The sequence below is a fragment of the Diadema antillarum genome, unplaced genomic scaffold (genome assembly GCF_040938485.1).
Source record: "Diadema antillarum isolate AM-2024a unplaced genomic scaffold, OU_Dant_1.0 scf00000029, whole genome shotgun sequence".
Classification (NCBI taxonomy): Eukaryota; Metazoa; Echinodermata; class Echinoidea; order Diadematoida; family Diadematidae; genus Diadema; species Diadema antillarum.
Genome location: NW_027270918.1, coordinates 584378 through 610001, shown reverse-complemented (window position 1 = coordinate 610001; position 25624 = coordinate 584378). Strand labels below are relative to the sequence as shown.

General features: G+C 38.9%; 3 protein-coding genes across 3 annotated transcripts in view; all 3 read left to right on the top strand.

Moving 5' to 3' along the window:
* LOC139739448 (nesprin-1-like) overlaps nt 1-733 on the top strand; it is a 104835-nt gene extending 104102 nt beyond the window's left edge. The window contains exon 46 of the mRNA XM_071650061.1: nt 198-733. Coding sequence (XP_071506162.1) covers nt 198-611 — 414 coding nt within the window. The 3' untranslated portion in view covers nt 612-733. The remainder of the gene's footprint in view (nt 1-197) is intronic.
* LOC139739437 (muscle-specific protein 300 kDa-like) lies at nt 619-15839 on the top strand. The gene is made up of 17 exons (XM_071650051.1): nt 619-639; nt 994-1155; nt 2184-2348; nt 3085-3411; nt 4401-4541; nt 5006-5299; nt 6101-6298; nt 6959-7114; nt 7747-7911; nt 8989-9318; nt 9968-10123; nt 10747-10911; nt 11658-11840; nt 12384-12527; nt 13701-13856; nt 14319-14500; nt 15692-15839. The coding sequence occupies exons 1-17, from the start codon at nt 619-621 to the stop codon at nt 15837-15839; spliced, it is 3093 nt and encodes a 1030-aa protein (XP_071506152.1).
* Nucleotides 15840-15925: 86 nt separating this feature from the next.
* Nucleotides 15926-25624, top strand: part of LOC139738908 (uncharacterized) — a 169998-nt gene continuing 160299 nt past the window's right edge. The window contains exons 1-11 of the mRNA XM_071649540.1: nt 15926-16018; nt 16659-16814; nt 17842-18006; nt 18652-18834; nt 20207-20347; nt 20867-21019; nt 21731-22049; nt 22753-22925; nt 23844-23999; nt 24632-24796; nt 25267-25593. Coding sequence (XP_071505641.1) covers nt 15932-16018; nt 16659-16814; nt 17842-18006; nt 18652-18834; nt 20207-20347; nt 20867-21019; nt 21731-22049; nt 22753-22925; nt 23844-23999; nt 24632-24796; nt 25267-25593 — 2025 coding nt within the window. The 5' untranslated portion in view covers nt 15926-15931. The remainder of the gene's footprint in view (nt 16019-16658; nt 16815-17841; nt 18007-18651; nt 18835-20206; nt 20348-20866; nt 21020-21730; nt 22050-22752; nt 22926-23843; nt 24000-24631; nt 24797-25266; nt 25594-25624) is intronic.

The following is a 25624-nucleotide window of genomic DNA, read 5'->3' as shown; positions in this document are numbered from 1 at the left end:
GGGGGGGGGAGGGAGTAGAATATTTACAAGAATGTGGATTAACATTCTGTATGGCATATATGTCCGTTTCTCACAAATGTTTTTTGTAGATCTTTTTTTTTTCAAAATGAGTTATTCCAAACGATGAATGCAATGACTGAAATGGGAAAGTTTTGTGTATTTATGACTTATTTGTAATTTGTTCTCTTTCACTTCAGGCACTTGAAGAGAAGAAACAGCATTGCCAAGAGAAGCTGATAGAAGCACAAAACATCCTCCCCACACTGGCACCATACCTATCACCGGCTGGCCAAGAGGCCTTGAAGGAGCAGACAGCAGCCCTGCAGAGGGAGGTCGACAACCTGGCAGAACAGCTAGACCAAGGCAGACATGATGTTGAGAAGAGCGTCTCTGATTGGTCGGAGTACGAGGCGTGCCTGGCCCGTGTCAGTGAGTGGCTGGCCAGCACGGATGCCGCGGTAGACCGAGCTTCTGAGCTTAGGGACACACTCGACAACAAGCACAACCATCTTGCTCAATCTAAGGTAATGGATCTTGTGTGCTTGTGTGTCTGTGTGTGTTTGTCTGTCTGTTTGTCTGAATATTTGTGTGTCTGCATCTTGCAGTTTTGATTTCTTAATGTTTCTAGGCAGTAACAGGGTATGCATTCAGAGTTGAACAAACATTGTCATGAAATATCTTACACAATACCGAAGTGATGTTTAAATATCATTAAAAAATTAATGATAAACTAATAAAAGATATTATTCAGAGGGAAACATGTGAACATATACTGTACATACATGTCAATACAAACAGACAAAGTAGACATATATTTACACATAAATATATATATGTTTACCACCCATAAGTTTTGGAAGAAAGTAGAACAGTCTATTCCCCAAAGTTGTTTATTTGCCAAAGGTGTGCCTGATGTTTTATCCACTCATACCTCGTGGTTACAGTTTACTTATTTGAAATATTTGTTGATATGAATCCGTCTCAAATCTGCAGGCACTTCAAGAGGACATTGAGAAGCAAGTCTCTGTCCTAGATGATCTTAGGAGCAAGGCTGAAACGCTGTCCTCATCCAACTCTCCGGACGTGAAGGAGCAGATTGATGGTCAGCTCTCTCAGGCCACACACAAGCTCAATTCGGCCACAAACAGACTCAAGGTATATGCTCTATGTATTCCATGCATTCTCAATATGATATGATATATTATCATATATATTAATATATCATTATCCTTGATGAAACAGAAAGCATAACATGGATACATTTATAGGTGCTTTCATGAGTTTTCATACATTGGCACATTGCCTATTCATTTCAGCCGGTTGTCTTGATTGTATAACAGCAATTACAGATGGTCTGACAGCTAACAAACAGCTGAACTTAGTAGGAAATTATCAAAATCTTTAAATTGAAGATGTCTAGGGTTTAGCTCAAAGGGTGTTAGCCATCAATGTATTCATGAAACTTTTATTCAAACTTTTGTTGATGAACCTCCCACATGCAAATAACCGATAGAACAACTTTCCTTTGTCTGTCGACATCAAGGGATAGTGAACAAATGGGCAGCAAACTGACCCAGTAGGTATGATATGTCCGCCGTTCAAATCAAGGTGCTGTAAGTTTAAGGCCAAGCAATGGCAAATGAATTGTTGTTTTGTTATCATGCAATCCCCTCGTGCCCCTCTGTTAAGAAGCTCAGCACTCAACCATTGCAATGAATGTAAAATGAAACTCTCAGAGTCAAAACCAATGCAAAAAATTGTCCTCTGTCACTTTTCATCAGGAGGGGAGTAGATATCGGGTGAAGTTATATGTTTTATGTGCCTCCAGGAAGCACATGAACAATACCATCCATTCATCCATCTGTTTGTTCCTTCATCTGTTCATCCTCAAGTGCTTAGTACTAGCCAGCAAACAGTATTAACTTTTATCAAGTTTATTGAGTATACTCAGGCAGGTGTCTATGGGAAATGCGTGTTGCAGCAAAATCAGTTCATCCTCCACGGGTTAAGCTGAGATCTTGAGCCAAATGAAAGGAAAAGTGAATCAATGTTGTTACAACCATGTCGGGATGAAGATATGACCTGTTATTTGTCATTGTGGACTTTTTATCCTGAAGAGGTCTTTGATGACATGAAATGCCAGACTGGAATTGATACCTCTAGCATTTTTTACCCCTTTGCAGGACTTGGTTAACAACCAGGAAAAAGCTGTGGAGGATCATGAGAACTTTGATTCCTCTGTGAAAGAACTTTCGGAGCTGATGGCTTCCATCAACCATGGCCTCAGCCAGCTTGATGGGGTACCAGATGACAAGCAGGCGGTGGAAGAGGCTTTGAAGAGGGTGCAGGTAAGAGATTGTGATTTTGGGGAGAAATTGCACTAATAGATATTATTTAAAAGATTTAAAAAAAAAACATAAAAGCTTTTAGATATTTTTCTCATTCTTTAGAAGACACAGGATACATACTGCTTACTTTCTGAATAGTAGACATATATTGAGGAAAGCAAAGAAAGAATGCAACAAAATAATATTGTACTTATATTTATTGCCCTGTGTCATCTCTCTGCAAATTTAATATCTACTGTAGATATGAAGATAGCAGTAAGTTTCATCACAAGTAAACTTGGTTCATTCCTCTCTTCGATTTCATATACCTTTCTATCTATCTATTAATCTATCTCTCTATCTATCTATCCATCCATCTCTCTATCTATCTATCTATCTATCTATATGTCTGCAACGTATCTGTATTATAAATACACAATGTATTAAAACACATTATTAAATGTAATTTTTTATTTCTTGATGTTTCGTTGCCATTGTATTGTATTAGCTGAGTACAAAAATGGAAACTCATACATAATGCATTATTTACGCACCACCAAATGAACTTTGAATATTTTATAAATTCTTAGATGACAGTATTTTTATGAATCTTTTGATATTTCCCAAATATACTAATTTGTTGATTTGTCATGCTATACTTCATGGGATTGCAAACTTCACAAAATGTCCATGCTCTGAAATTCCACATTAAGAATAGATAAGACAAGCTTCCTATTTTTGAACTTATTTATCAAAGGCTCTGAAGACTCAAATACCAGTTGGTCAAGACTTGATCCACAAGGTGGACGAGAGGGCACGAGCCACGCTGGCCTCCACCACGGCCCCCGGCCAGCCGGCCATCAAGGACCAGGTGCTGTCAGCCAGGGATGGCTGGAATGCTGCGGTGACCCGACTGACCAACGAGGAGGCCGCCCTGGCTGGGCGGCTGGGCGGCTGGAACGAGTACGACGGGCTGATGGACGGGTTGGAGAGGTGGTTGCAGGAAGCAGAGGAGACTTTGAAGGAGACTGGCAGACCAAGAGAGGATTTGGAAGGCAAGAGAGAGGCAGTGGAACAGTGCAAGGTGAGTAAAGTCCCTCCAAGGAGTGCTGCTGGATGATACATAATACAAATACCATCAACAAATACCCGATTCTGAGTTAACCAGTTTCGTACGGGAACCTGGTGGCCTGCGTATTAATTCTATAAACATTTCAGAATTCAGTACAAAATGGGTTAATACATTTTGAGCATGAGTGGATGAAGGTCATCGGAGAAAGACAACATATTGAGACAAAAAGTTGTACCAAACAAATTCCTTGAGACAAAAAGTTGCACCAAACAAAATCATGGGCAGCGCATGAATTTTTTTTCATGATGTGAAACATTTCTAGATATTTGAAGGGGATTGTTGACATAAAATGAGGTTAGATTACACAAGTGGGTGATATAATCTAGCTTTACAACTGTCTTTTTTTTTCAAAATTTGGGGTCATATAAACCATTGCTACCTGCTGAATGATCTATTAGTCTTGAGCTTGAGGGTATATATCTTTTTCAAGTTGATATTTGCAATACATTGTGCTTTACAACAATTGCTCACATCCTGAGAGTGTTGCAGATGAAGACACATTTAAGGTGAATAATTGATGAAAGAAGGGGAAAAACAAACTTTTTCCATGGAAAAAGTAAAGTAAATTATTAGATATTGAAATACATTGTCACTTTTTCAAGTGCCAAAAACAAACTACAGCATTCAGTAGCTAAAAACATAAAATTATGTCAGTATCATAAAAGTAATCGCCACAGCAAGTAATTGAATTGAAGGAATGGCATAAACATTGTACTGACTCCCCAAATATGACCAGAACTCTTTAAGTGGGTATTTTTTTTTGTAAACATGGTGAAGACTTTGTTGAGATCATTCCAGGTATTATGCATTATCAAAAATATGTTTCTCTAAAATTTGTGGCACTGTTCTGTAATACAATGTTGTTGAATTCTTATCGCTTTTTTGAATGAAAAGATGGCACCAACATTACATCATCTTTGTAATCGCTTGTCACTCTCCAGGGTTTGAAGCTGGACATTGCCAATCGCTCACCTCAGACTAAGATTCTAGCTGAGAAAGCTTCCAAGCTGAGTAACAAGAAAGAGATTGCTCGGGCCAAGGATGTGATCAACAGATTCCGGAAGCTCCACACAGAGACAAATGTGAGTAGAACCATAATTTTTTCTCGGCATGTTTCAGCGTGTCTGCAAGTTTTCTCTGATATTTTAGTGCTTTCCTTACAGCATTATCCGTGCTGTAAAACCAGAAACATTTGTGGCACGAAACTTTTGACAAGATAGCGGCCTTTTTCAATATCATTTCCATGCAGTGACCTGTACAACTTACGTATAAATTTTCGTGATATGCAGTCACAACTTCATTATAAGTCTTTATGTATGTCACCAAGCCTTTGATCTTGATGTCTTTGTAAGAGGTAAGTGAAGAATATGAAGTTTAATCCAGTAATTTTATTGTTTACACCACATTGTGTAAATTTTTAATCATAACATGTTATGATGACATAGATATGCTCAAAAGAGCATCTTGATAAATAATTTTTCACTTAAGATATCTTTTCTGATAACTATTTTGAGTAAATAGTTATCTGTTTCTCTTCCACATCAAGGCAAAGGAAGAGGCTCTGCAGAAAATTGTGGATGAGCACCAGACATACCAGACAACCCTCAAGGACTGCTCCGAGCTGCTGATGTCACAGGGGTCAAAGGTCAAGGACACTGCTGCAGTGTCCGGTGACAAGACTCAGCTGGAGCAGAAGTTGGCAGCCCTGAGGGAGCTAGATCAGACCACGGCAGGCAGGCAGCCTGTGATGGAGGATCTGGTCGTCAAGGCAGATGCGGCCTCGGCCAACACAGCTCCACCAGGTCAAGCGGCCATCAATGACCAGGTCAAGCAAGTTCAGGTCAGTGCCATGTCTCATTTTTACTTTTTTTGTGTGTGTAGGTTGATTTAATGATGATGTTGATTATAATGATGATGATAATAATATGATAATGAAGATGGTGATGACAGTGATGATGATCATCATCATTATCATGATATCAATGATAGTGATGGTGATGATTTAGTTGTAGTAGTAGTAATACATGGAGTAGTAGTCATTGTCACTATAGTAGTAGTAGTGACAGTAGTAGTAGTTTTTGTTGTGGTATGGTATTGTTGGTCACATCATTATCATCATATTTGCAGAAATTGCATTGATGGATGAGAAATTAAGATTTGGGCAGTGTCAGAAATGACAGTCACATGCAGAAAGTAAAGTGACAAAACTTCAGATTTGACAGAAACTTTGTGAAGTAAAGACAAGAAACACAGAGAAACACAGTTTATGTGGTTCCTAAGGAATGCTGCTTTATAGTGTCAAAAAGAGGAAGTAATTTAACATACAAAGATCTTTTAACTTAATATCTAGCATAAAATTTGTGTGGCAAAGTTTGCATTTTTTTTCAGTCTCTCTTGTCAGTGATGATATTTCATCCAGAATCTCTTGTATAACAACCAGACTTGTAACAGCTTTTGGCATTCTCTCACATGATGCCAAGAAAAGTGTACATTATTCTGTATTACACTACTTCCTGCAAATAAGATCCTATCTCTCCTGTGTGTGTATTTGTGTGTGTGCCGAGTTAACAAAATAAATCACTGTAGAACAACTGCAAATTGCGAGAAACCTCTTCATAAAACCATGTGATTCTTGTGACAGGATGACCTTCAATCCCTGAAACTCAAACTTGCTGACTCAGAGGAGCAGATAGTAAAAGTCTTACACCTCTGGAACAAATTTGATGGTGACTGCAAGGAGTTATCTGATTGGTTCAAGGAGGCAGAAGATACCATTCAGAAAGCGGGGGAGCTGCAGTCAACCGCAGATGAAAAGAGGGACCAAGCCGACTCCATTGCTGTAAGCAGTACCGAAATTTGCAGTGTCTAATTATTTGATTTGTAACAGAAATAGTTGTAGAATGAACGTACCACTAAGAGGGAAGAGTTTGATTTCGTGGACACGAGGGATTTTTTTTATGTGCACAGGCTTATTAGGCTTATATTTATGAATTCTTCAGAGCTTAGGATTGGCATACTCTTTTGACATGCTAGGTATATTCTTTGATATGCTTGGTATGTTCGTTGGGTATGCTTGGTATCTTCTTTTGATATGCTTGGTATATTCTTGTGATATGCTAGATATATTTTGATATTTTGATATGTTCTTGTGATAAGCTAGATATATTCTTGTGATATGCCTGGTATATTATTGTGATATGCTTGGTATATTCTTTTTTATATGCTTGGTATATTCTTTTTGATATGCTAGGTATATTCTTTTTATATGTGTAGTATATTCTCTTGATATGGTAGGTATATTCTTTTGATATGCTTGGTATACTCTTTTGATACTTGTATATTCTTATGATATGCTTGGTATATTTTCCCATCACATTTTGCATCTCTTCTATATTAAGTGTTCTCTATTCTACTGAAAACCAATCCTCCATTGGTATAACAACATCAATGCATCACAAACCTGGTAATGTGGTTTTCTTGTGCTGTGGTATATTTCCAGGCTGTCTGTGAAGCCGTCCGAGAATACCAGCCAACTGTGGAGTCTCTGAGCAAGCAGGTCGACGGCCTCTTTAAAGAAGGGGTCAATGACCCGGAGGTCAGGAACACAGCCAGCAAACTGGCAAGGTCACACACGGATATCATCCAAAAAGCTGAGGTATGCATTGTCATCAGCATGTAACAGCGTATGTAGCACGCTAATATAGATTGTTCAATGAGACTTCATTCAGCACAACAGCTGCATTATCACTTTGTCTTCTGCTAAGTCTTTTTTTTTTAGGGATGGGGCACATGAATAGAGATATACAGCAATTTAATGCTGGTGTACAAAAATTAAACAACTCTCTCATCCCAGTATATTTGCCACTTTTATGAATGAATTATTAACCAGAATAGGGAATACGTCAGGTGTAATCATCAGTTGTCAAACAGAGATTTTGAAAAAAGAAAAGATAACCTTCCCATTCTTTGCTGAGCTGCCAGGTAATGCTTGTTTACTTGTGACAAATGCAAAGTGAATAATTGACTAACATATAAATGTGTGTTTACTATTTCATAGTGAAATTTGCATGTGAGTATGGTTGATATTTCTAAAGGATCTTCGGAATAATGATGTCTGAAGTCCTGAGTAGAATCAGTAAATTGATATGATATGTGATAATCATTTAATGCAAATATGACTCCGCACTCTGTATTTTAAAAAATGTAATCCCTTCTTCTCAGGCAATATTTTGTTAATGTCCAACGATGGCGAAAGACCAAGTTCACATGTTTTCTCTCTATTTCTAGGACTGCTTGACGGGACTGGAGACCCGGGCCGAGGACCACAGCAGCATGGACCAGGAGATGGGATCCCTGTCGACATGGATCCAGGACAGGACCAAGGAGCTGGAACCGTGCTGCAAGGTGGCAGCGGACAAAGAGACCAACAAGGCTCGGCTCCAGCAAGTTCGGGTGAGACAAGCGCCCTTATTGCACACAGGAGTTAACGGGTTTTGCATCATGATGCAAAAAAATGGATTTCATTTGCCACTATTTATACACTCAGAAAAAAAATGAAAAAAAGAATCACTCAGTTGTAAATGAAGCACTTTGAATCTCTAAACTGTGCATGCCTAGACAATGACTGGACTGTGACCCTGGACACCCATGTGTGTAGACCTATTTTGCCAATTGCATTATGTAATTAAAAAAATCAGTGGTCTTTGCCTGTTGTTCACATATGCCACGCAAGACAAATTATTGCTACAGGTTATTTTTTTTCCTTGTTAATCAAGCTGAACTGAATTTGCATCACAATGCCTGTCACAAGAGTTTTTTCACATCATGTTTTTAAAAACCATGAATTTTGAATGTATGGGAATGGGACTGTAGTGACAAACAAACAAGTGAGCAGATAGATGAATTTACAAGTAAACAATACCAGGGGGCATTTCATGAAGCATTTTGTCCGACATAGTAATCGGACAAATTTGCTCTCCGCCAATCAGATGCAAGGACTTCAGTAGCTTGTAACAGTTTGTCAGAAAAATATCCAAACAAAACGCTTCATGAAATGCCCACCTAGTAGGTAAACACTGCCTTCTTGCTTGGTTTATGTACTACATGAATATTTGTACACTACTGTATATAGTGCTTACAGGCAGTTAGTTATTCTACTGCTGCTGCGCATTAACTTTCTCAGAAGTCATCTTCAGATTTAACTTTCAATCCATCAGACTGAAGCAGTGTTTAAATTGCAATGTGCAGGTGCACTTGCAGGCATGAACATTTTCGAAAAGTTCTCTAAAATACTTGAAGTGTTTTTTTCTTTCTTTTTAACTTCAATTTTCATGCTTGCACTTGGTTACGATTTTGCTCCTTGTAAGTTGTATTGTTCATTCATGCACATGTTACTTGGGACTTTGACATAGTTCATCAAAATAAAGAGTATGAGTAAAGTGATCTTGAGGATGGACGCCTGCCAGAGTATTCTCAGGACTCGTCTTCAATGGGTTAACACGGTGTCAACTCTTGATTTGTGTCTTCCAGGCCATCTTGGCCCTCCTGCCCGAGGGCGAATCCCTACTGGACGGGGTCACGTCCCACTCAGACCAGGTGGTGCCGGACACGGCCAGGCCGGGCCAGGACCGGATTTCCAGGCAGGTCCAGTCCCTGGGCCACGAGCTGGAGGCCCTGAGGATGCTGGCCCAGGACTCGGCCACGGGTCTGGACCAGTCACAGAAGGTGTGGGAAGAGTATGAGGAGAAGGCCAGACTCCTTGGGTCCTGGATAGATGGAGTACAGACAGAGACCAAAGAGCTGGCGGAGGCAGAGTGCAATGACCTGGACTCAAAGAAGGCTCGTCTGGAAAAAGTCCAAGTAAGATCTAGATCCTAATGACTTTGAGATTTAGCTACATGTACTGTAAAAGTGGATATTTTCGAACAACTAATTTTTTGCGCTCAGCGGGGTTAGAAGAGTTTCGCGTGTTTTTAATTCCGCAGAATCACGATCTCAACTACTGGAACATATGGCAGGCAAAAATATTTGTGTGCTTTTATTTTCACGCTAGTTTCTGGTTGCGCGAAATGCGCAAAAATTTCAACACCGCGTACAGTATATGATGTTCAAGTTTTTTTGCTGTTTTAAGCTTTTTATGACATGCAACCTGTTTCATACAATTCCTCTGTGTATCAGTTGAATTTTTAGGTTTTTTTTTTTAAACATATGTCAGAAGCATAAATTAACCTCATATCTGATGGACAATTAGTCTTAAAATTTAAGTGCCTTGGGAAAGACCTAGTGATATAAATTGAAATACCATAGCCCACTTTCCCTGTCGTTTAATTGATAGGAGGATGAGAATAGACAAAAATTGCCAAATGTCTGTGACATATGAAATTTGGTGAAAGTCAGGAGAGTTTGCAAGATATCTGCTACCCATGTGTAATCGATATTTCTTTGATAATCTGAATTCCTTGAAATGAGGGAAATATCTATATGATACTGTTTTGTTTTGAAATCACAGGATCTCCTTGCCCAGAGTGAATCTCAGCAGCCCATAAGAGAAGATGTGACATCCCTGGGTCACAAGCTGGTGACCTTTAACCCCAACGTCGTCCATGTCAGCAGTGAGGCCACCAAGCTTGCCGCCCAATACCAGAGCCTTCACATGAATCTAAAGGTGGGTTTAGTAATGCGAGATGTAGCAAGAGCCATCTAAAAAAATTAGTTGCTCTTTTTATACCACCCACAAATAGAAGACAGGGCTCAATAGTAATTTTTTTTTTCTCTGGTGCCGCTGTTCAGGCCACTGAAATCTTTAAATCTGAAATTTAGGTGTCCTGAAATAAAGGGAAACATAACAATCCATTTTGAATTAAAAGTGCCCAATCAGGCCACCGAAAGCAAAATTTGGTGGCCCAACATTACATTTGGTGGATATACTTTTTCAAGTTTCTCTTTGTAATACAAATGTAATTACATTTGTAATTGTATTGTACTATTTGAAGAAGAATCATTCTGATATGTATTGTGTATATTTTTTGTTAATATCTTGTAATATAATTTCATCTGAATATTATCAATTTGATAATTATGGAAAAATAAATCAAATCAAATCAAATCAAATACATCCCATTTTTGCCATTTCAAGAAGAACTGTTATGATATGTTTTGCTTGTTTGTTTTTGTTAATTTCCTGTAATGTCATTGCATTTGTGTATTATTTGTTGTATGGAAAATAGATCAAATTAAATCAAATCTATGATATCAAACTGAATCACTATAATTACTCTTCAATCGTAGGAGTTGGAGCACAGCGCAGAGAAGGCAGTGGAGGATGAGGCACAGTACCAAGCTGCCAGACAGGAGTGTTTGTCATGGCAACAGGCTGTGGAAGACAGGTTAGCCGAGTGTGATGATCTGACTGGAAGTAAAGATGACCTCCAGCATAGGCTGCAGGCAGTCCAGGTAAGCACTTGAGTGTTGACCACAGAACCAAATACTGTAAAAATTGATATTTTCGCGCAGCTAATTTCTCACTCTCTGCCGGGTAAGAAGAGTTTCGCGTTTTTTTAATTCCGAGGAATCAAGACCTCAACGACTGGAACATATGCAGGCAAAAATGTTAGCGTGCTTTTATTTTTGTGCTAGTATCTGGTTGCGCGAAAATTTCAACACCGCTAAAATTTTCGCTTTTACAGTAGGAGTGAAAGCAAAGGACCAAAATGAAACCTACAATATCAATTCAGCCAAACAAAAATAAAAAGGGAGATGAAATATTTTTAAAAAGCTATCAATTTTGCTGTTATAATTTAGAAGCTTTCCACTAAAGAGCTTCCATGCATTTGTAATATCCTTTGCCATGTGTCTCTAAAAAGTAAGACTAGATATTCTTGCCATCTTATAACATATATTAGAACAGCTTAAGTAGGACTGTGATTTATATTGCATGCATATGAATGGTCACATGGTTGACAGTGTTGTGGAGTAAAATCCTGAGATAATACATGAGGAGCTTATGTAATTATTCACAGATGAAGGAAAATCCTAGATACTCCCACATGCTCCTTTCCACTATTTTAGCTTAAAAGAGTACCCCAATATCTTACTTGTCTGAGATATACTTCGAAAAGTAACAATAATTTGCACTACCACTTACGTTGGATTGATTGTCCAGAAGTATTAAAACACCTGTTGATCTTGCTGCCCTCTAGGAGCTGATGTCCAGCAGACATCGTGGCCAAAGTCTGGCCCATGCTGCGGTCAGTAAGGCGGAGAAGGCCCAAGTCCACACCTCTCCAAGGGGACGAGAGCAGATGGAGGAGGAGGCATCAAGCATGTCCAAGAAATATGATGACCTGGTTGAAAAGATGGGTGCAGCAAAGGAAAAGTTACAGGTAAAGAATGATTTTATTGACACTGAAACTATTCCAACATTCAATGTCTTTTCAAAGTTTTCTTCATTGTATGTTTGTATGATTTATATCGTATGTGTGTCTGCTAGGACTGTGTGTTGGCATAATCCATGGGAACAGACTGAGTGATATGAATGTATACATATATTTTTCTCTATCTCTCTCTCTCTGTATTATTTTTCCAGCTTTTTTTTTTTTCTTTTTTCTTTTTTTTTAAGCTTGAGGTTGGGAGCATGCTGGAATTAAAGTTTTGTAAGAGATGCAAGAATATTGGAATATTATCAAGTTTGGCAACAAGATGCTATTGATGGGAACCATGATATATGTGTTTGACATCTGGTTGATGATGTTACTAATGATTTATGAATACTGCCAAGTGAGAAACAGATAGAAACAGATGATGCCAGCCTATAAGAAGTCCAGCTCTGTGTGGTATCTCTTTGGCATCTTTAAAAGCTTTTCATGCTTCTCACTATCAGTAATAACTCTTACTCTTGGTCTGTAACTGCGTTTGTCTTCCATCAGAGCAACCTGCGAGACTGGGACGCCCTCAACGCCAGTCAGGAGAAGTTCCTCCGCTGGATCCAGGAAGCCTCTGCCCAGCTGGAGGACGCCAGGCAGCCCAAGGCATCACTGACAGAGAAGAAGGCTCAGCTGGACCGATGCAAAGTACGTGTAACTCCTCTCTTCTTTTTTTTTTTCTTTCTTTCTTTCTTCTTTCTTTTTTTATACATATCTGTCTGTCTGTCTGTGTCTGTCTGTCTGTCTGTCTATCTGTCTATCTATCTATCTTAAATATATTTTAACTATCTCTCTATCTGTCTGTCCTTTTATCTATCTATCCCTCTATCTATTTATCTATCTATCTATCCTTCTATCCTTCTATCTATCTATTTATCTATCTATCTTTATACAGCTGTTATTTTCATATAAATATGTTATTGCAAATGAGGAGGTCACAGACATTTTCGCATGATGTTTTTTCACCATTTGACACTGTGGCTATTGTAAGTTGACTAGTGCCGGTTCTATCACTCAGCAAGTGCATCAGGTGCTGATATTTTCATGTGTTGTCAAGTTTGCAGCCCTACCGTGATTTGGGAAGTTCATGGAAATTAAGCCCTTCCAAAAATAACAGCTTTCATATTATATACCTGTCTATTTATCGCCATATATATATATGTGTGTGTATATATATATATATATATATATATATATATATATATATATATATAGATAGATGTATATATATATATATATATATATATATATATATATATATATATATATATATATATATATATATACATATATATATATATATATATATATATATATATATATATATATATATATATATATATATATCCTCTTACGGGATATTTAGCAATCATGCAAAACATTTTATTCAGGTACATATGTTGCAAAGATTTCCTCTGAAATTTTTGTTTGATTTTCATTCTCAGCAAGCCAGTTTGGGATGGACAAGAATGGCAGACTGCAAAACACAAGAGGAAGTAATGTCATTATGACATCACAGTGCTTTCAATCTTTCATGAAATGCATGTGTTATCAAACATTCCTCCATTCACAGAGTCAGTACACTAACCGAATTTGAAAGGGGCTTGAACTTTATTAAATGAATGAGGAGACTGCAACAATTCAATTTGAAAGTGATTTATTGATTGTGATGTTGCAGAAATAGAGGCATGTACACCTTTGTGACTTGGAGGACAGAATTTGATGGATTAGACATTATGTGGTAAGTGTGCATGTAAGACTCATTCACTTTGTAGATCACTGAGAGAATATTTTGCTCTGATTCCACCACTTTCTTTGCAGTGTATTCAGCAAGACATAAAGCAACACCAAGCTGACCTGGACAAGGTCACTGCGCATGCTCAGAAGCTCTCTGCGGAGAATCCTCAGAATCAACCAATCAGAGAAGCCCTCGATGAGCTGGTGACAAAGTTTGACAACTTGAAGGCCCTTGCCGAGGTTTGCTGATTTCTCTCTCTTCTTCTGATAGTTCAAGATAGAAGTACTACAGCGTTCTTGATCATGTTTTATATTCATGATTAAATAGCAATCAATTGCACACTTTATTTGTCACTGGGGTTACAGTTATGATTCTAATCTTTATTGTATATGTGCAGATTTGCAGCGACAGCTCTTTGATGTACTATGTGAGTCTGAATGGTTTGTGGTTTATTATCCATCAATTATTGTACATATGATATTTTACTTTGCTGTAAGGAGTACATTTCTATTAGTATTTAATTTAATTCAGTTTCAGATTAACATTGATAAAACTACCTAATATGCATCCGATTGTAAGATTTTAATCAATACGTCTGCTACCAAAAAGATGGCATCTGCTACATTATACTATATGGTTCAAAATCATTTCATGTTTGCATACCTAACATATACGAACATTCATCCTTTGCTGCTGTCCAGGATGCACTTACCTTTCAGACGACAGCCGTAACTGACCACCAGTCCTTGCAGCAGACCCAGCAGGCCTTCAACCAGAAACTGAGGGACACCAAGCACCAGCTGATGACCAGAGCTGACCCCTCGGGATCCAGGGAGACCATCCAGAATAAACTGGCAGGCATACAGGTCAGTGTAGGGTCTCAGTCTGCATTGTGTCTGCATTTTATGGTACAATGATTCAACAAGTATTCTATCTTATCAATTCACAACACATTTCCTTTGTGTTTCGTGTTTTCATCCATCTTCTGCAATTTAGTAGTACAGTTGAACCTCTCTTATCCGGCCTCCCTTTATCCGGATCTCTCTATTATACAGACGCAATCTCGCCATGATTTTTTTTAATAATTACGGGAGGAAAGGGGGATTCCCAACTCCTTGAGAACTCCTACACACACACAATGAATTACATATTGTATACTTGATACATTTCTTAATAATTATTTAGGTAAATCATCCCAAGAATTATAAAAGAAAATGATTTCATTCTTGCAAACACGAACCTCTATTTTGGGGTCTGTTACTGAGTGTAACAATGAAAAGGTTGCAGTATACACATTACTACATGTGGTACTACAATGGGCTACATCAGTACATGTGTATGTATATGTACATGTATAAAGCATTGAGTCTCCCGTATCCGGCCAAATTCCTTATCCGGATGAGCCCTGGTCCCGACTTGTCCGGATACGAGAGGTTCAACTGTAACATGATGTCACTCAATTTATTCTGATTGTTTAAGGATGAGTCTAATGGTCTTAACCAGAGCAGTGTTTAAGCATGGCTGGAAATGTTGATATCTATTGCAGATGTGTAATTGTTTACATACTATACTCTTTCTCCTTATTAACATTGTCTTGTTCGTTCATGGTGTAACTTTCAGCTCAGGCTGTTACTACTTCTTTGCTCCTCCACTTAGAATGACGTTTTTGCCTTTACATTGGGTTAAAATTAAAGTGTTCTTTACTGTTCCCACCTCTTTCTGCAAATAGAGTCTAATTCTGGTAGAAAGGAAAATGACAGCTTCATTGTGTCACCTGAATGTACATATGTAGTTAGTTCCTTCACTTGCCATGTAATTTCCACCTTTACACTCTGGAATGAAGTTAACCCATTGAGGATGGACTGATTTTGTTTCACTTCTTTCTGCAAACAGAGTGTGAGCCTTCCACGATGCAAACAGACTGAGTCATTATTTCACCGGGATGTAGTTAGTGATGGTAATTTATTTATTCCTATGTACATTTCATGAGCAACTATCCACCTGCAGACTTTGTACATTGCTGTTGCCACCCTGATGGATAATTTCTGTTTCTACATATCTCACTGATACACAGGATCTTGAGGAGAGAAGAGCCGAGTGCTCAGAACTTCTCCAGGCCCTCGCCGACCAGACCGAGAAGGCGAAGCCGTCCACCGCTCCGGCCGGTCAGGAGACCATCCAGCAACAGCTGGACAAGGCGTCGGCCGACCGGGACTCGCTAGATGTGAGCATGGCAACTGCCAGGGCCAAGCTGCAGGAGTGCCTGGGACGGTGGCAGGAGTTTGAGGTGGCCAGAGACGCAGCCGAGGCGGCCATGGATCGGGCCAAGAAGGATCTTCAGGTTGGCCTCCAGCCCCAGGAAGATCTAGCAGCAAAGCAGGAGCAGGCAAAAGTCTTCCAGGTAAGGAATCTAAGTTTGATTTTCAGCTATGATACAGTAAGTTTGTGTCATCTTGTTAGATAAAACCATACTTATACTTGAGAAGTTGGGTCCCTTTTACCTACATACATTAATGTATGACTTTTGAGAATCATAGCCATAGGATGATAGGACCAATTATGGAAAGAATTGTGAGTGTTTAAGGCTGTTTGGTTATTGTTAGGGATAGTGACAGAACTATACACTTGGTCATATTTGTTTCAAGTCTTCTTTGTAATGAAGCCCAATCAAGCACCATCCAAGATTTTTTTTTTACAAATTTTGTGGAAGAAATGTCTGTATGCTTGTAATATATGTGACATATACACATGTATTCAACTTTTTGGCAAGGAAATTCAGTAAGCCCTACTTAATCAATCTACTCATTTTAACACTTGAATGAAAGTACTTGGGAAATAGATTAGATTTGAATTATGTAATTCAAGGAAGGAAACTCCAGTTTGATTCCTTTTTGTATGATATACAGTACATGCAAAATGTTTGGTCCATTGGTTGAGATGATATTGCAGAATTTTCTTGTGTTGTTCAATATTTGAAAGGACCACTGGTCCACATGATGACAGCAAATTCAATCTCACTACAATGCAATCACTTCTATCAGGATGTACTTGCCGAGCTGGACAGTCAGCGAGCAGGCGTTGAGGCAGTGTCCAGCTGTGCTCAGGCTCTCCTGGACAGCAGTGTGGGCAATGTTGGAGTGGTCAGCGAGTCCACCCGAGTGGCCTCGGACTATCAGAGAATGCTCATGGCGGCCAAGGTGGGTCAGATTCTGTCGAGTCCATATTCATTCGTTCGTTCGTTCGTTCGTTCGTTCCTTCGTTCGTTCGTTCGTTCGTTCGTTCGTTCGTTCGTTCGTTCATTCATTCATTCATCTTTATTGGTCTATGTCAGACATAGAAATTTGGTTTCCATGCAATCAATATGCAATCAATCTGTGCCCTATAGATGCATGAAGTGAGACAGAGTAGTTCAGTGTTTATATATGAATAAAAATTCATCATCAGGCATGTTTTTGTTTTATGGTTTGCATATAAAAGGGCATTTGTTTGCGTGATTTAACCCCAAGAGTATGCACATCTCACATTGCCATAGACATTACTGCACAGTAAGGTAGCCAGCATTAACCCATTGAGGACGAGCTGATTTTGCTACAACTCACATTTCCCATAGACACCTGACATTGCCATAGACATTACTGCACAGTAAGGTAGCCAGCATTAACCCATTGAGGACGAGCTGAATTTGCTACAACTCACATTTCCCATAGACACCTGTCCGAGTATACTCAGGACTAGTCTTCAACAGGTTTATGAAAGAGTTATTTGTAAGATGATCAAGTCATCAGATAAAGTAAAGCTCATATACAAATGTTATCATGCTATATATTGGATTATCTTTTTTCCATGAGATGGAATTTGATTTCTTGTAATGTAGATATAAAGAAAGAGACAGGTATTTATATCCAGGATTAGCATCAACAGACTTATCTGGCTATAGTAAATGTGTATATTGTATCTATGATTTGCCTGATATACATACTTGTATCATGGATTGAAATCCATTTGGAATGCAAATCATCAAACTGAAAGTTATTTATTGTACACCACCATGTCTGAAATTGTCTCCAAAAGACATGTCTGTCATTATTTACTTGATCATAATAATCATTAGTGTAATATGTGTATGGATAGCATCTGGCAGGAATTGTAAAGTGTACATCTCTCTTCATAATTGTCAATTTTGGAAATTGATGACAATGCCAAAATATTACTTTGGCATTGTAGGACCTGGTCAAGCAGAGCGAATCCCAGGTCAAAGATCATGAGCAGTACCTCGAGGTCCAAGACACGTTCTCTGATTGGCTGGACGAACAGCAGGCTGCCCTCAACAGCTGCAGCAGTCTCGTTGGTGACAGAGAGACTCTGGCTAACAGATTAGCCAAGCTTAAAGTGAGTTTCACTACACAAACTATTGACTGGATCACATTTTTCTCTGTATTGATGGTATTGACTAAGAAAATGGACTTAGATTCATGCAGGATTTTCTATTCTCAATCTACATGTAGCAACAACACAATCAAACAGGCATGTATCAATTTAGTGCTTCATTCACAATTCTATGTCAAGTGCAAGAGTGTTTGCTGTTGCGGATGTATTTATTAGGATTTGTTGAAATACCTGGAATATTCTTTATCTATGTCACTGTTGTTAGCTTTAGGTTGTTTGTCTTTTTGCATTTTGAGTGTGTGTGTGTGTGTGCACGACCCTCCTAATCTGTGTAGGTTGTGATTTTCTGCTATAAATATATTTTCTCTTTTTTTTTCTTGCTAAAAAACAAAACAAAAAAAAACCTGTTTTCAGATCACAAAAGCTTTCAGAATTCATTAATTGCTCCCATATGTCTTTATGAGTAACAGAGCCCTTCATCATATCCATTTGCTATATGAAGTCATATATATGTATTTTAAAAATGATGTGCATGTGTGCCACATGTCAATGACATCAAATCATTAATTGGAGCATCATAAATTAACTGTAACATCAAATACAATACATAATTCTGTTTTCTATTTCTTCAACACATAAAAAAAATAGGACCTCCAGAAGCTACAGAGTGCTGGAGCCAGTCGACTGAGGGCACTGGAGGAGAAAGCCGCCAGGACGCTGCCCGCCTCCACCCCACACGGACAGGAGCAGATCAGGAACAACCTAAAGATGGCTCGGACACAGCTGGAGGACCACCAGGCCAGACTCAACCAATGTCTGACCGATGTCCAGGTGAGGAAAGGAGATGACCTTTAGAAACCAACACTTAAAAACATTCTCTCAGAGTTTGCTTCTCTTGTTGTTTCCACCACTGTATTTTTACCTCCCCAAGGGAGGAGGTTATGTTTTCATTATCGTTTGTTTGTTTGTCTGTGTGCAAAATAACTAAAAAAGTAGTGAACGGATTTGGATAAAACTTGCAGGAAAGGTTGAGAATGACACAAGTAACAGATAATTAAATTTTTGTAGTGATCCTGGGTTTTTTTTTGTGGATTTTCGATATTTTGGTAGGTAGGGTCAATAAACTTGGGAGTTCAAGCTGCGCAGTTTTTAGGTTTTCAAACGTGCACTAAAGTGCATGCTCTTGTTTCTGCTGGGGTGAGGCGTGCCGCGTAGCTGGAAGTTATGACGTTACAAAAGACTTTTATATTTGGAAATAGGGCGACTTTCAGCATGCATACTATGATTGGAAATCACTGATCTCTACGGAAGAACAAGATCAGTGGTGGAAATGAGCTGCTTGGCGGAGGTCTGCGCTCTCGGAGTGCTTATCTAGTTCTGTATTGTTTCATTCATGCGTGTGTTCTCTTTTCCTTGAGCATACTGTAAAAGTGGTTTCTTTCGCGTACAGAAACTTTCGCGCTTTCCATCGGTGCAGACTTTTTCGCGTGTGTTTAAATTCGCAGTCGGTAATGATAGCGTTGTACAAGCGGCGAGTTCAAAACATTTTCGCGTGATATGAAATTTGTGGTTCAACCTCAAAGCGCGAAAAGCGCGAAAATAAAAGCACCGCGAAAGAAGCCACTTTTACAGTACTGTGATTAATAAACCTCCTCCCCCTCTCCCCGATATATGTATATTTTTTTTTCTTCATCATACGTTTACAGGTATGTCTTTAAGCTACCATCAGAAACAAAGGCTTAAAAGAGTTTATTTACAAGTATATGTATGTAGATAATAGGGCAATATAGACATCGAGTTCACGTCTCTTAAAGAACATGTGGTGGCAGCATTTTACCAGTGAATGATGAAATAAGAGGGTATCACTTAACAGTATTCAAGTGAAGAAGTTTTGTTATCATTTTACCTTTCATGATTGATTGTGAGTGAACAGTTTCAATTGAAATGAAAATGAAGTTGGATGGAAATGTGCTGTCTGCATATAGCCATACTCTGAAGCAAAGTTCAAACATCTTTCATGTGTGTTTTTTTTTAATCAGGTGTTAGATTTTAAATTGCCCTATTTGTTATTTTTTTATTACTTTGGAACAGCGTGTGCAAATGTTCTTTTATAAGATTATCATATTCTTTACATGCTGCATATTTGCTGAGTATATTTGATGTTTAAAGTAATGTCTTTTGCTTGTTTCTTTCTGTATTTCAGACCTGCATATCATCAATTGACCAATGTGACAAAGATTGTAAGAAGCTCTCTGATTGGTTGAGTGAGAAGGAGATGGAGGCCAATAGGATTCCACTTCTCGCCACAGCCAGCGAAAAACAAATACAGGCTGATCAACTCAAGGTACATGTAATCACGAAACTTCCCGATACAATCAGAATTGATTAGAATTGATTAGATTTGATTTTGATACAAATTGAGGATGCAGATCAGTAACAATCACAAGTGTGTCAAATACAGATGACCTGATATCAGAATTCTTATAAATCGAGATTAAGCTTTCTATGTTTTATCAAATATAAGTTGACATCTGTTGATTCAGATTAGAGTGGTATGACCAGGATGTTATCCAGCTGTTCAGAATTCAGACCCCCCCCCCCATATGCTTTGCCTTTTGATATAAACAAAAACATTGTCATTTTTTTTATCTATATCCTTATTACAGGACCATGGGCTTTGTAGCACTGATGAAGCTCCGGTACTTCAGAAATCAAGTTATGTTGTAGTATCTGACTTTAACAGCTTTATACTGAAGAAGTTCTAGCTATTATGTTTCTTGTTGTTTCATATCCTATTTGTTCTCATCTGGGTTCCTAGATCATTGTTGTGTTTTTCATTTCTTTTACCTGCATTTACCTACAGACCACTCAGTCACAAGTTGAAGAGCACAAACCAGAAGTAGATAGTCTGAAGAAGAGACTGGTATCCCTCCACGATCAGACAGAGCAGCCTTACATCACTGACCAAGTCCAGCAGCTAAAGGAGAGATATGAGCACCTTCGGCAGATGTGCCAGGTATTAGTTTGGCATGAGAATTATGTTTGCTGCAATAGGTTTGAGAAACCAAATGGTACTTCGAGAAAGTGTCCAATCACCCTCTAAGTTGCATTGTTTGAAGATGCAATTGGTACATCTTACATGGTTTCACAGATGATTTTTACGTAAATTGATGCTAAACTCTTCCACCAAATTTGCCCATATTCTTTGCAAATATGTAAACACTCACTGTTCTCTCACTGTCTTGTGGGACCAGAGTAGTTCATTTTTGTGCCTAAACAAACAAAGCAGGCCACCCAATGTTCTGTATTCATCAATTATTGTTCTGAAGCAATGTCTGTTCAATGCAAACAAAGAAATAAAAGTAATCATATGCAATATCCACCAGGTGCGTCGAGTATTACCCAAATGCTACAAGATGGTATAGATATGGCTGCCATTGTAATGCACATGCACCTGTACATAATTTGAAGTATAGGCCTAAGGTGTGATAATGTAGCCTACATTGTCAAGCAATGAATGCCTACATACATGTATATCTCTTTTCAGCATCTAAGAAGCCGTTAGTTATGGTTGACATGTGAACATGGCACTCGAAGAGTTAATGGTGTGTTTGACTCTTAGGGGAGTAGATAAACAGAAAACTCTCTTTCAATTGATAGGACTCACTTCTGGGCATGTAATAAATATCACATCGAAGTGTTCCCATGTTTCTTGTGCCCAAAACAGGAAAATGTCACTCTAGCTGAGACCAGAGCTGCCAACCACAGGGACTTTGATGGCAACGTGGCCACCCTACAGGACTGGCTGAAGGACGGGACTCAGTCACTATCCCCTCTGTACACACCGGAGGGTGAGAGGGAAGCAGTGGAGACCAGACTGACCGGCATCCAGGCCCTGGCCGGCACCCTGCCCAAGGGGGAGGGCCGGTTGGGTCACGTGATGAATCTCAGGCAGCTGATTGGTCCGGAGACTTCGGAGCAAGGCTGTAATGTAATTGACGCCAACCTCGAGAAGCCGCATCAGGACTGGAAGAACCTAAACACAGGTGAGAACATTATCACATTATGTGGTATATATTCCCATTCACTGGTTATCATATTTCTAATATTGACTCCCTCAATTCTTCATGTGCCTTCTGTGCCTATAAAGCTATTTGCACTTCACAATGTGATAAAATGTACTTGCACTAAGAATGTCACTGAGAAATGTACTTTTACATCACCAGAGGTTGAAGACCAAATTAATGGTGAACCTGATTTTTCTGTGAAATATATGTAATATAACATCTTTTTAAAATTATCTTCTGTGTCTTTAGATTACAAAGTCTAACCCTTCTATCTACACCTACACCTGTTTTAATGCAGTTCTTCATATGTTGCACCTTTATGCAGTTTATGTACTTTGCAGATGAATATTCTTTCTCATATGTCACATTCATACAATTGTATATGATGCACACATTTATGCTCCCAAGCTATCTCTGTGGATTCTGGATATTCTGAATAAATATGAATGATGAAATAACATATTAATCATACTGAGAGCTTGCAAGTTTCATAACTTTGTTGCTCAGTCATTGAGTTTATCCTTTCATGAATGTAATCACAAGTAGTTGACTTTCTTTTTTTCATTTGTCAGCCAGTCCTCTGAAGTGCATTGATGTTTCAGATAACAAATTTGCACTAGATAAAACCTGCCCCCTAGCTAAATTTGACTTCTTGACCTTTGAACTCTATAATCCTGTTCAGATGTGAAAGGTGCCGAGAGCCTCCTGAAGGAGACAACCAGAGAGTGGCAGGAGCTCACCAAGCACCAGGAGGAGTTCTGCTCCTGGTTGGATGATGCTGAGAGGAGGATGCAGGAGGACCGGGAGGTGATGTCATTCCTGGAGGAGAAGAAAGATCAGCTGGAGAGAGACAGGGTAAAGAGATGACTTTTTGACTACCAACATTTGAATTAACCCTGGTTGTGCTTCAAGTTATTATTGGCAGAAAATGCCATAGCATTCTATACCTTGTCCAAAGTCCCTGGCACAAAAAGGGTTAATTATGTCTATGTTGAAACATATTCAATCTGTCTTTAATATGTAGTGAACGTTGCATGAAGTTTGATTGATTGCTTATATCTCTCAGCTGTTGTATGTGTATAAAGCCTTCTCTTAATTTCCATAGAATTATGTCTCAAGGTTGCATCAGTTATTCACCCATTTGAGACTAGCCATGAGTGTACAGCTGTGTATGGAAAATGTGTATTATAGCAAAATCAGTTTGTCCTCAATGGGTTATGGATACCTTAATCCAAAGTTTAGTGCAAACTGCAGTTAGGCAGAATAGTGAGAAGTTAAGGTATGCCTTGAACTTTTTCACATAATGGCTCATCTGATAAAATGTGTCACAGTAAAAATGATGATGATTAATAATGATAATAATAGTAACAATGACTGTATGATTTTAATGATAATAATAGTAATAATAATAATGACAGCAACAACAACAATAAGTACAACAATAACAATGACAAACACGACTGCATCTTCTTATCCAGAGTATCCTCTTCAGTATTTCCACTGCTTTACCAGTGGTCGCTGCCATTGTTACTACCCCAGCGTTGCTAAATACCCATTTATACACCTGGGTCAAGAGGAACGTGGTGGGTAAAATTGTCTCATCCAAGGTTGCAGGCACTTGATGGGATTCAAGCAAGGGATCTCAGAGTGAAAGCCAAGAGTCTTATCCACTATACAACAGTGCCCCCTCACATCTCTCTGACTATATAACACCACTGAAAGTTTGTGGGTGTAGGAAATGCGAATTCTTTATGATGTCTCTGTCACCTGTAGGCTTTCTTGAGTGAGGTCAAGGGTCGACGGGGTCAGCTGGAGGATTTGATGCAGGCTGCCCAGCCCGTCTTGAGGAAGAACCAGCCATCTTTTATCCTCAACTCGCAGCTGTCCCAAGTCAACTCTCGCTACGAGGCACTGAAGATTCATTCTCAGGTGAGTAGTCACATACCCTACATCTTGGATGAAAAATTGCATCTATAGAAAGTTGCCTTGAAGGAACCAGCCATCATGTAAGGAAGTGTACTGGGGTCATTAAAAGGGAATGTGCTCATTCTAAATCTTAGTTTAGGTAGTGTTCATGCAGTGATTTTGCCTAACTTAGAATCAGTTTAAATCCAAGTTAAACAAGATGTGGTTATCCCCCCTAAAAAACTAAGTGAATAAGCAAGTTTTCATGGAATCATATGAAATATGATTCAGAGGTAATCTTCAAAGTGAGCTTTATCATGAGATGTTCACAACCCGTATTTGGCAGAACTTTTCTGGAAGTTTGGAAAGCTTGCATACTGCAGGAAGGGTACAGTAGGTAGCAAAAAAAAAAAAAAAAAAAATGAGTTGATGAAGCTCATACTTTAGCCTGATTCATCTATATGATCTGTTGGTTAGACTTTTACTTTGGAGTCGTTTTTTATGTAGATGACTTTAGATATCAGGGATTGTGATACAGTATGTTTTCTCACATGAATTATTCATTATCCTCACCCTGTGCAATTTAGTGTGCTGTTGGCTTGCCATGTAAATGCTGTTTGGGCAATTATATCAACTCTCTCTATCTCACTTTGCAGGATATTGTGAATAAATCAGAAAGGGATGTGACTGATCATGAGCAGCTAGACTACACTATGGCCAAAGCAACCGCTCTCCTTCAAACCAATGCAATAGCAGCACAGGGTGTGCAAGACACCAGTGGCAGCAAAGAGGCTGTGGTGGAAAGACTAGCAACACTGAAGGTATGCATCAACATTTTATTCTTCCATTTACATTCATTGTACCATTTGGCACACCCATTGGTTGAAACTTTTGCCTAAATATCTTCCTGTTCCAATTTAAGTCTATTTGATATGAATGAAACTAATATATAGAAATTTGTAACATCTTAATTAAGTGTATGCTTCTTAATGTTAAGATAGGTGTAACCGTATTACACTGTAATAATTTGAACTTGCAAAGATTAGCATGATCTCATTCATTTTTCAATTTGGAAAATGAATTTGTGTTGTGCATATCAATATTATTTCTCTCTCTGATCATCAATTCAGTCTGAATGATCACCTTCATTTTTGTGACTTCATCATACGTATACTTATCGGTATGAGTTCATACACTGAAATTTTAGCCATGTAGAGGAAAAATAGTGTAGTGTTTGTAACTAACTGTGATCAATATCCTAAATTCTTTTCAAAACTCTCTCCCTACTCAGCCCATACTGGACTCAATGGCTGAAGCATCCTCCCTGGTGAAAGAGGCTGAAGAACAATGGGACAAGGTCGCAGGTCAGACTGCCCCTCCAGGTCAAGAGGTCATTAGAGGCCAACTGGACGACCTTGTACGGTCTCAAGACTCCCTGCAGTCTGGTCTGAAGGCTAGCAACCAGGGGCTGGAGGAAAAGCTCTCCCAGTGGAGAAAGTACGAGGAGGCAGCAGCGGGCTTCAACCAGTGGCTGGATGATGCCAGCCGGAGGGTTGCCATGGATACGGCCCAACCAGCAGAGCTCAGCGAGAAGATAGCACAGCTGGAGAAGAAGAAGGTAGGGATGATGATGAATTTAGTCCATTCCG